Here is an 11,723-nt window from a genome sequence, read left to right as displayed (position 1 = left end):
CTAGGGACAAAGGTAAATCCAGCCTTTCATTCATTTGAGGTACATTTTCGAGCTGCCTAGTATGCACCAGGCATTTTCCTGGGCATTGTGGACACCGCACACTTTACCTCATTTAACCCTCACCACATCTCAGTGGGATTGGTGCCGTCGTTATCCTTGTTTTATAGAGGAAGAAACTGAAGCTCAGAGGAACCAGTGGCAGTTCATTTGATCATTTGTTCATTCACCCAACTTTTACTGAAAACCTGCTCTGGGCCAGGCTCTCTGCCAAGTGCTGAGGACACGAAGCTGAACAAGTCCTTCAGAAGACATGCCTATAAATTACTTTAATAACAACTCAGTACATGCTTCCACAGACAAGTGAGTGGGAGAGAGGGGAGGAGCAATTGACTCTCCTGGGATTATGGGGAGGGGCAACAAATCTTCCCCAGGGCCCTGCTCCACTAAGGCACTCGTGCAGTGTGCAGAGGCGGCAGTTAAAAAGCCTGGGTTCGAGGTTCGCTTCTGTCAAGGCTTTGCTGTGTATTCCTAGGAAACCCTCTCCAGCCACTGAGACTTGCCAGTTTTCTTAATCTGGAAAATTAAGAGGTTACGAGGTTAAGAGTTTGGGCTTGTGATACTGAAGTTCTGGGGGGTCTAAACCCCTCGACTTCCCACTCCACCTCTGGTCCATTCAGGCTTGGCCTCAGCCAGACCCAAGACTGAAAGTAGAGCAGGTAGAGCTGATGATCATTTGAAAAGTGCCAAACGCCCTGCTCCTAGACAGAACTCAAAGCCGGAGGCGTGGCCTGAGGTCCAAAGGGCGAATCTCTGACAGGGGCGGGGCTGAGACCTCCTGGAGGAGCGGCGTGGCCCGCCCAGAAGCGACTCATCCAGCCAATGAGGACCTGGGGGCGGATCAGCCCCGCCTCCGAGTATAAGAGGGTGCCGAGTCCGGGGGCGCGGCGCAGAGGTCTAGTAGCGCGACTGTGTAGGTGTGCAGGGTTTTTGCTGCTCATAGCTGGGGTGGACAAGAGCTCTGAGTTCTGTGTATATTGGGCTGCGCAGGAACCAGGGCCGGCTTCGGTTTTCCCTTGCCCGGCTGGGCTGCGGAGAGAGCACGAGGCTCGGATCGCTCGCCGCAGAGGAACAGCTGGCCGGGATCGGGGGACGCGCGCGCTGACCATCGGTCCGCCGCCGGCAGCCGGACCTCCGTCATGGCTGACCACCTGATGCTCGCCGAGGGCTACAGCCTGGTGCCGAGGCCGCCGCCCGCCGCGCCCGCCCACGGCCCTCACGCGCTCCGGACGCTGCAGCCGTACTCGAGCCCAGGCCTGGACAGCGGGTTACGGCCGCGGGGGGCTCCGCTGGGCCCGCCGCCGCCTCCACAGGGGACCGTGGCGTACGGGGCCTTCGGGCCGTCTCCCACCTTCCAGCCCTTCCCGGCTGTGCCACCGCCGGCGGCCGGCAACGCGCACCTGCAGCCCGTGGCGACGCTGTACCCAGGACGCGCCACCATGCCCCCCGGGGCCCCAGGAGGCCCCTCAGGCCCGCAGCCCGCACCCGGAGCCCCGGCCCCGCCACTGCAGCCGCCGGCGCACGCCCTGGGCGGCATGGACGCCGAACTCATCGACGAGGAGGCGCTGACGTCGCTGGAGCTGGAGCTCGGGCTGCACCGCGTGCGCGATCTGCCCGAGCTCTTCCTGGGCCAGAGCGAGTTCGACTGCTTCTCGGACTTGGGGTCGGCGCCGCCCGCCGGCTCGGTGAGCTGCTGAGCGAGGCCAGGCGCCTGCCCGGCGTGCTGGAGAGAAGGGGCCCAGCCTGCCCGCCGGACTCCGCCCCCAGCGTCTGGGCCCGGCACGCACCCTCTGTGAGGGTGGAGGCCGCGGTGAGTGCACCAAGCCGACGCCGGCCTGGGACGCCTGGCCTCACTCCAGGCCCTGCCTCCTGCAGGATGACAATTTGAGTTCATCTCTCTGACCCGGAGCCTCAGCGGTAAAATGAAGGGGAAGGAACCCTCATTTCGGACTCCCAGTTCTCAGATTCTGTATCTTCTCCTCTCGAACTCTCCCCGGCCCCAGCCCCCAGTCTGAGCCAACCCAGGCCTCTGCCTGATTCCCCCTCTCCTTGTGAAGCCCACTGTGGTCACTGGGTCCCTGGAGCCACCCACCCACCGGGCCCCCAGCCCTGCCGCCTGGGCCCTGAGGTCACTGGGCACTCCGCCCTGGGGAAGGGCAGACGGTCCAGCCCTCACCCCTGTGGAGTGGAGCAATGCCCCATCTGGCCCCCAACACCAAAATAAAACTGGGTCACTTTCCAGTCTGGCGTTTTCATTTCCTTATCACTCCAACTATATTTGGCTTCTAGAGTCCTGAGGCTGCCAGGGGTCCTGGGTGAGATAGAGGCCACAGGCCCTGGCAGTGGCCAGGAGAGGAAACTGCCAGTTTCTTTCAAAAATATCTGTGAGTTGTGCAATTGTTCTGTCATAATCTGGAAGGCAGGGGCTACTGCCACCGGGTGGCAAGGTAACCCAAGGGCACCGAAGGTGGACTCTCCGCTTCTGGGAGGGGTGGGGGAGGTGGAGCTTAGGGGTACTGCCCTCACTGTTCACTCAGCACGGAGGCCAGAGTGTAACTGGGTGTCCCTGAGGGTTCAGGCGCTGGTTTGGAACCAGGACTCTCTCTCTCTTGTTTGTGAGGCCATCTATTCAGATTTCTGAAGCCATTTCCTCAGAGACAGATACAGACGGTCCCCATCTTAGGTGGTGGTGAGGCTCACATGCAATGTGAGACCTTTAGCACAGGGCCAGACCCCTAGGCAGCACTCAAGAAATGATAATAATGACTACTCCACAACAATAATCATGCCCTCGAGGAGTCACAGTCCAAGTGGGAGTAGTAGCAGGTAACAGGCCTGGAAAGTTGTCAGGGTGAGTTGGTACACGGAAGAGTTGGGATGAGGACTAGGAATTAGGTAGGACGGCCCAGCAGGCAAACCCAGAGAAGGGAGTGGTTTCAGCTGGTGGTGGTGGTGGTGGTGGGTGGGTGGGGGTGGGCGGGAGTGGTCAGGTCAATTCAGGCTTCAGGAAGGCGGTGACATTTGATGTGGTGAGAAGAGTCTTGAAGGATGAGTACATCCTTAGGACTTGGAGAATGGCATGCAAGTGGATAGTCCATTCAGAGGCAGGGGGCCACACATGTACAGGGCCTGTATGAGAAGGCACGGGGTCTATCGAAAGGTCTATTCAGGTTATGGGGACTGGGGAAGTAGGCAGAGCCCCTGTTCTACAGACAGGGATGTGGGGCTGGCCCAAACCTGGCAGATTTGGTCTCAGTACTGCCCACCAGCACGGGTTCCTGGTCACGCCATGCTGCTGCCTCTCTCTGGAAAGGTCCATTGGTGCTTCAAGGGTGTAGGAGAAAGGCAGGAAGAGGGGAATGGAAGGCAGAGAGAAGAGGCTAGAGACCAGACAGGACAGGGCAGGGGCGCTGGAGAGGAGATAATGAATTCCAGAGGCTCTGTGCGGGGAGTAACACAGAGCTGTGACTTGTGACCCATGGGTGACTTTACCTTCGTGCCAAGCTTGACACAACTTTCCCTCCAGCCCAAGCTCACCCAGCACACACTGTAAACACCAGCTGAGGAGCCACCACCAAGACAGGCATGGAGTGGGCCAGAGAGGTGTTTGATGAAAAAAATGAAGGTCCCTCCCTAAGATACCAAGGGTATTCTGGGACAGAATAGGGAGGAGGGCAAAGAGGCTTCTAGGCAGGGACTGGCCTGAGCTCTGAGATGAGAATGGACAATGTTTGCTCTACTTTGGCCAAGATCCCAGGCCAGAGATAAAAACCAAAGGGCTGGATTGGGATAGGAGGGCCTGGCCCTGGTCTAGCCTCAGTTTCTCCACCAATAAAGTAGGGTTAATAACCCTGCCCTACTATTTCACAAGACAATAAGCTTCATGGTAGGTGGGGAGCAGATTCAGGGGTGGGATGGTAAGCAGTAGATCAGCTCTGAAGTGCCCACCATACGTAAGTGGTTACCGTGAAAACCCAACACCCACCTCTTCCTAGAGTTAAGAAAAAGGAGAAGAGGGAGTCCAGCTCCTGAGCGAGTTCCCCCCCACTATCCTTTCCAGAGGGACTGCTGACAAGTTGGACAGCAGACAGATGGACAGAGGAGAAGGTAAATCTGGGACAGCCCACCACTTGGATCCCCAAATCCCTGATAACTTTGCAGGATTCTGACCCTCCCAGCTGGGGGGGAAGATGGAGTGTCCTTCCTGCCAGGAGGCTTGTAGTCTGATAGCTTTGGGGTCCATTTCCAGAAGCAGCTCCTACTAGCTGCCTGGCCTTCTGAATCTTGATTCACCTACAGTTATTCAACCAGCTTCCTGTGGTTCTCACCTCTTCCTGGGGCTACCTCCTAAAATAACCCATTGCCCCCTCCACCAACCCCCATCCTGTGAATTTCATTCTCCTACCAGGACTGACTCTTTGGGATTGGGAGACAGGCTCCCTCAGGGTTGGGAACTGACTCATGGCATCGGCAAGACATTATTTCATCTTTTTTTTTTTTTTCTTTTTCATATGCAAGTTCCCCTAGGCTTAAGTTTGTTATTTGAATCATCTTTTGGTTGCCTGGATTTCATTAGAAGTAGTTTTTTCCAAGTATGTCTTCTCTCAAACTCATCTACAAAATAGAGATGCTAATAGTACCTCTCTCATAGAGCTGCAGTGATTAGTTAATTCCCATGAGGTGTTTAAAACAGAAAGCTTGTGGTTTATCATCCCTGAGCCCTGGCTTTCTGGGGATACCTTTATATATTAGTGTTTAGACAGGCTGTGTGGTAACCAGCTAGGAAGAGAGGGTACTCCAACACTGTTGCTTATTGGGATTCTCAGTAGCCAAACACCAGTAAACAATGGTGTTTATTTATTTTACTTTTTAAAAAGTCTTTACTGAATTTGTTACAATATTGTTTCTGTTGTTTATGTTCTGGGTTTTTTGGGTTTGGTTTTTTTTTTTTTTTTTTTTTTTGGCTAGCAGGCATGTGGGATTTTAGCTCTTTGACTAGGGATTGAACCCATACCTCTTGATTGGAAGGTCAAGTCTTAATCACTGGGCTGCCAGGGAAGTCCCTCAGATGGTGTTTAGCTTGCAAAAATTTTATTAGGGAAGAAAGGGTCCAGAACGGAAGCAAGCAGAGGAAGCTACATGACAGACCCAACAAGAGCCAAACCCATGGGGAGGTTTGGTGCTTGACGGGCCCTTCAGAATCCTCCCAATCATTCTACTCCTTTTTACTCCGGCCCCCATCAGTCGTGCTTCCCAAGTGGCACCAGTGGTAAAAGAAGCTGCCTACCAGTGCAGGAGACACGAGAGGCGGGTTCAAACCCTAGGTCAAGAAGATTTCTGGAGGAGGACATGGCAACCCCTTCCAATATTCTTATCTGGAGAACCTCATGGACGGAGGAGCCTGGCAGGCTATAGTCCATGGGGTCGCACAGAGTCAGACACGACTGAACAATTTAGCATGCATGCTCACACCATCAGTCATGGGATGTGGCTGCCCCGGGAAGTGGTGTGGCTGTGGGTGGGGTGGGGCAGCTCTCCCCTGCTGAGCCATCTCTGGGGGAGCTGTCGGGGAAAACTCTCTGCTGGCTGCACTCCCAGGGGCCCAGGGAACAAGCTGATGGAAGCGGGGACTATCACAGTGTCCTCCACAAACACTGGAGTGGGAGCTAGGTGAGGCCAGTGTCATAAGAATGCCTCCTTACATTTGTCTTTGGATGCCTTTTTGCCTCCGACTGCTTAGTCTCAGGCCTGACTAGCACCTTCCCTGTTAGAGGGGGGAAGTTTGTTTTAAGGAATATAGCTTCTAGGGTCGATGTGATGGGATTCTACACAACTTCCTGGTACATGGTAGATGCTTGATAGAGAGCTGCCACCACCATCATCATCACCATCACCACTGGCGTCATTCCAGCTCAGCTAAGTGTCCAGCAGACATTTATTGAGTAAATTAAATGAGCAGTCTGAGCCTGGTCTTTTCCCAGGAAGCTTAGGCTGTTTAGCTGATTACTGTGTAATCCTCTTGAATTCCTTAATCCATTCTTGCCTAACTCTTTATGCCACCCTGCTGTTAAAAGTGCTGGGTCAGGATTACTGCTGACTGGGGGACTAAGTCAAACTTATTGAGTGTCTACTGTGAGCAGGCATGGTGGGACCTAACAGCACCCAGTGGGTACTTTTTCTCTTCTAGCCCCTACTTTAAGTATCACCCAAAGCCATGGATGGAGGAGCCTGGTGGGCTGGTCCATGGGGTTGCAAAGAGTCAAACACTTAGCGTCTAAACAACGACAACAAAGCTGCTGCGAGTGCTAAATACTTCAGTCATGTCCGACTCTTTGAGACGCTATGGACTGTAGCCTGCCTGGCTCCTCTGTCCATGGGATTCTCTAGGTAAGAATATTGGAGTAGGTTACCAAGCCCTCCTCCAGGGGATCTTCCCAACCTAGGGATCTCTTATGTCTCCTGCATTGGCAGGTGGGTTCTTTACCACTAGCGCCCCCTGCTGCTGCTGCTAAGTCGCTTCAGTCGTGTCCGACTCTGCGACCCCATAAACGGCAGCCCACTAGGCTTCCCCGTCCTTGGGATTCTCCAGGCAAGAATACTGGAGTGGGTTGCCATTTCCTTCTCCAATGCATTAAAGTGAAAAGTGAAAAGTGAAAGTGAAGTCGCTCAGTCGTGTCTGACTCTTAGCGACCCCACGAATTGCATCACGCCAGGCCTTCCTGTCCATCACCATCTCCTGGAGTTCACTCAGACTCACGTCCATTGAGTCAGCGATGCCATCCAGCCATCTCATCCTCTGTCGTCCCCTTCTCCTCCTGCCCCCAATCCCTCCCAGCATCAGAGTCTTTTCCAATGTGTCAACTCTTCGCATGAGGTGGCCAAAGTACTGGAGTTTCAGCTTTAGCATCATTCCTCCCAAAGAACACCCAGGACTGATCTCCTTTAGAATGGACTGGTTGGATCTCCTAGAGACCCCTGGGAAGCAAATAGCACCACTAGGTGGTTTTATTCCCATTCCAGACGTTAGAAAATGGTCTCAGACTGTGAATTACTCCTCTAAGTTACACCCCAGTAAGTGATGGGCGTGAGCATGCCCATTCCCATATATTCAGGGCCCTTTCCCTCCCCAAGCTGGGGCTGACCAAAGACCTGAGCCTGAATGAGAGAAGAGCAGAGCCCCAGATTTGGGGCTGCTACTTTGTGTCCATGAGATGTAGAAGTCACACGGAGCCTCTCTCAGCCTCAGTTTCTCCTTTTGTACAATGGGGAGAATAATCCCACCCTCCGAGGTGTGTGTGTGCAAGAATTCAAATGAGACTGCATTTCTAAGAGCACGTTGTAAACAGTGCAGCGCTAACTGGTTGGGTTGAGCTGGGGGTAAATAGCCATGATCTGGAGGAAGGAGACCAGCACACACTTTGGGACTTGAGATCTGGGCCAGCTGGCAGTGTGCAATGCAGAAACACACACACGGGGGTTCTGGGCAGGTGATACCGAGCAGGTTGGGGTCTGGGAAACTCTGAGAGTTGGTGGTGATGAAAGGGCCAGGTGTCCAGCAACCTGACATAGAGGGAACATCCAGGTAAAGACCCAAGGCCCCATGTGTGGCCTGGCAGATGGAGGAAGTAAAGGAAGCTGCTCTCAGCTCAGTCTCTTCATCTGTCAACTGGAGACACCACTGGCTCCCTTCGAGAAAGAACTAACATGAGGTGAAGTGCCTGCCCCCATGAGAGGCTCAGACGGAAGCTGTTGCTAGGATACCTGACCACAGGGGCAAGGACCAGAGAGCTTGTCTCAGCCAACCTCCAGCCACCACCCCACCCTCCACTCCAGCCACCCAGCTCTCCATACGCAATGCTCCTTATGCCTCATACCTCTGCCTATGCTGTTTCCTTGGCCTGAAATGCCCTCCCCAGGGTTTTTCCCACCTGTGAAAGACCTATTTCATCACATACCAGGTTTGATGGTGAATCTTACTCCCTAGACTGTTAGGTTCTCAGGAACAAGAACCTGATCTCATCATCCCCACTTCCAGCCCCTGTGTGGCTCAAAGTGGGTATTAATATTAGCAAGTGCTGGAGTGAAGCCCTGAGCTGGGAGCAGAGGCTGAAAGATGGCCAGGGCTTTCGTCTGAGTTAGCATTGGGAGCTCTGAGCTCTAGTCCCAGCTACCCCGTGAATTTGTGACCCTGGGCGTGTGATTTGAGTTCTCCAAGTTCTGTGTGATGAGGACTATGTTCCTCGCCCCTCTTCCCTGGCAGGTGCTGGGAGGCAGTGAGGCCGGCCTGCGGGAAGAGGGCAAGGAAGTGCGATGCCCCCCTAGCATCGTGGTGGGGCAGCAGGCTTGATGTGCACTCTCTTCTTCAGTCCTCATGACTCCAGAAGGTGGGTGTAGTTATTGGCTTCATTTTATTCCGCTGGCCTCATTCTAGGCAGCCGAGGCTCAGAGAGGTCAAGCAACCTGCTTAGCCACACACAGCCAATGCAGTGGATGGACAGACATGTGGTTAAACAGGCATGGCTGTTCGGAAGAGCTTCTTTTTTGGCAGAGTGGAAGGGGGTTGAACAGGAATAAGTTTGCAGTCCAGATACGCGCCCAGGAAGCAGGAGTGTGGCTGGGAGGGGACAGGGAGTCCTACACAGCTGCTTAGAGGGTGGTCTCCAGAGAGACTTCCCCTCTTCCTGGTAAGCAGCTCTGGCTGAGGGTTCCGCCATAAAATTGGCACAACCAAGCAGAGGACTCTCTCTGGGCACCCCGACCTACGCTGGCTGGGGAATCTGAGACTCTGAGCCAATCATTGTTTGTTTGTTTTTAAAACAATTACATTGTCTCTAGTCAAAAATAATGTATGCTAGAGGCAAAATACTTTAAAAACAATTTAGAAAATGTAAAGTGAAAAGTCAAAGACCTCCCCCGACTTCCCCCACCACACACATATAATGTGTACATTGTGTTACATGTTATATACATAACATGCATCACTTTTTCACAGAAATGGAATTATGTTTTCTATCATTGGATTTTTTTTATTTAACATATTTTGGAAATCTTCCATGTCAGTACATTTTTTTATTGACTCATTCTTTTTAATGACTGCACTTTGTGTAACCCATTAACCCCAGACCCTAACTGATGGAGGTTTAGCTTGTTTCCAAGTTTTCACTGTTACAGATAATGTTACAAGGAGCATCCTTGTATATCTACCCTGGAACACTTATGGGAACATCTCTGTAGAGTGGCTTCCTCAAAGGGGAATCACTGAATCAGAAGAGATGAGCAAATAAAATTGCAACAGCCACAAATAGTTCTCTAAGTGGCTGTAAAATTCTTAGTGTAAGGAATCCCCCAAAGTTCTTCTATTTTCCATGACTATTTTGAAACAGCTATGCTTTATCTCCTCCCCTTCCTTTTCTTCTTCAAGTCGAAATCATTCAAATTTGCAGCTAGTGCCCTAACCATATGAGCTGTCTGCTGGTTAGGTCACCCAGTACTGATGCATAATATCTCACCTACCTCTCGTGGTGATCTGACTTTGTTATTCCAGGTCACATAGAGGTGAGGAAGCAGAGGCTCATAGAGGTGAAATGACTTGCCTACTACCACAAGCTAGTCATTTACTGAGTTAAAGAATTTAATGGACTTAGGATCGTGTACGTGGTAAGAGATATTTAAGTGTTAGTTCAGCTTCTTTTACAAAGGGGAAATTTTTTATGTGGCTTAAAAAGCAGAAAATGTTTCCTCCTAGTTCCACCCAGTCATTTAGACCCAGACTGCTTCCTTCTTGCTTCTCCGCCTTACCTGACCCCAACCTCTAGAAGTATGATGGCAGCTCAAAGTCCAAGTTTGCTTTCTTTTTGTTTTTTGCTTTTGCTCTTTGTCTGTGAAGTGGAAGCTGGGCCGTGCCCAGCTCTCAGGAGGAAGACAGTCAGGAGGTGAGCAAAACAAATATTTGAAGATTCTTTTGACGAGGATTTATTCATGTGATCACACTTGGCTGCAAGAGAGGCTGGGAAATATGACTTCTAGCTGTCAAACATGTGTTCACCAGCAGCTCAGTTACTATGGAAGACGGAGAGGATGGATTTGGGTGGGCAACCAACAGTCTCTACCATGGCAAATGGCTCAGTTGAGAAACACTTCTCAACAGTTGAGGACATTTGAGAACCACTCTCAATAGTTGAGAACCACTTCTCAACAGTTCTCAGTTGAGAACTCAAGTCTCCTCGGCCCCATGGCACTTGGTGGGGAAGGGGAAGGTGTAGGAGACCTGAGTCCTATACAAAGAGAACTGAGTTGTTATCAGGTCAGTCATCACTGGGCATGTGCATCCTGGGTAACTCACTTCCCTTCTTTGAGTCTCAGTTTCTTTATCTGTAAAATGGGGATAATAATGGGACTTACTCTCAGACTGCTGATGTGAAAACACTTACCAAAGTTTGTAACATACAAGGGGCTCAAGTAGTTGATGAGTTGGGGTAGAATTTGGATTTGAGCACATGAAAGGAAGAAATTCCAGGGAAGATGATAATCTGTGCAATGGCAAGTGGCATGAATGAATAGGACTTGACTGGGAAAGGAAACAAGTCCAGTGTGGTCACCATGCAGGGTAATGCTCAGAGCAGCAAGGGATATACTTGAAGCAGGTAAGAGTCAAACAGGAATGACCCTTGAGTGACAGGCTGAGGAGCTTGAACTTGAACCTGTTGGTAATGGGGAGTCATGGATTTTATGAGCAGGATAGGGAAAGAGCAAGATTGGTGCTTTGGAAAGATCACTGATGAGTGCAGAATGGATTTGAGAGGGGCACATCGGAAAAATGGAGAAGGCTGAGAATATGGTCACACTGATTCAGGTAGGGATAAAGGCCCTAGGACGAGTGATGGCAAGGCAGGGTAGGAGGGAGCAATGGTAAGGAAAGAAGTCTCAAGCCTTACGGGAGACTTGGTTTGAAAAAGCATGAAACACAACATCTGGTATAAATAAACACTCTTATTGAATGAACTTTATACCTTGGTTATTTCGGATTAAGTGTGGGAGGCAGAATAAGAACAGCTTAAATGAAATGAACAAGATAGGTATCTCAAGACTAGTGTGGTTATCATATTGTCAATATCCAAGCTTCTCTACCTTATTGCTTTGTCATTTTTGAGTCAGATTTCATGGTCCCCAAAGGCTGCCCTACCCACTGTATCAACATTCCAGCCAGAAAGGAGATGACAAGAGAAGAAGGGCATATTCTGGAAGTTGCTCATACCTGACCTCAAGAGAGCATCAGAAATGTGGTCTTTTAAAATTTTTTCTTTATTTATTAGAATATAATCGCTTTACAATGTGAAATATGATCTTTGTTTTGGGGGATCCATGTGTCTAAATAGAATTTGGAAGTTCTCCCACTAAGGAAGAAGGTGAGGATGGATATCAGGGACAACCTGCAGTCCTGATAATGGCCTGCTGAAGTGGAGGCTACAGGAAAGAGAAGAGCCAGAGATGATTCTCAAGAGTGTGGATGGAGGACAGGGTGAGTCTTCCCTGAGGGGGTACCCAGGAGGAGGACCAGACTGGGGAGAGTGGGATGAAGTCAGGATGGACATATGGGGTCATCCTGGGTTGACATCCAGGTAGAGGAGGCCCAGGTAATGGGCCAAGCCCTCAGTAGTGAGGTCTAG

The 11,723-nt window shown here is 51.3% G+C and overlaps 1 protein-coding gene across 1 annotated transcript; it reads left to right on the top strand.

Annotated features, from left to right (window-relative positions):
* The first annotated feature begins 929 nt into the window (after positions 1–929).
* On the top strand, positions 930–2,300 carry CITED4 (Cbp/p300 interacting transactivator with Glu/Asp rich carboxy-terminal domain 4). Its single transcript, XM_070365050.1, has one exon. It carries the CDS (start codon positions 1,197–1,199, stop codon positions 1,752–1,754), a length of 558 nt encoding a protein of 185 aa, XP_070221151.1. The 5' UTR covers positions 930–1,196; the 3' UTR covers positions 1,755–2,300.
* Positions 2,301–11,723: the final 9,423 nt, after the last annotated feature.

The sequence above is a fragment of the Bos mutus genome, chromosome 3 (genome assembly GCF_027580195.1).
Source record: "Bos mutus isolate GX-2022 chromosome 3, NWIPB_WYAK_1.1, whole genome shotgun sequence".
In the NCBI taxonomy this organism is placed as follows: Eukaryota; Metazoa; Chordata; class Mammalia; order Artiodactyla; family Bovidae; genus Bos; species Bos mutus.
The sequence above is the reverse complement of the archived record's forward strand: the minus strand, read 5'-3'. Positions and strand labels throughout refer to the sequence as shown.

Coding starts and splice junctions, on each gene's coding strand:
- CITED4 (XM_070365050.1), top strand. CDS start 1,197: ATGGCTGACCACCTGATGCTCGCCGAGGGCTACAGCCTGGTGCCGAGG.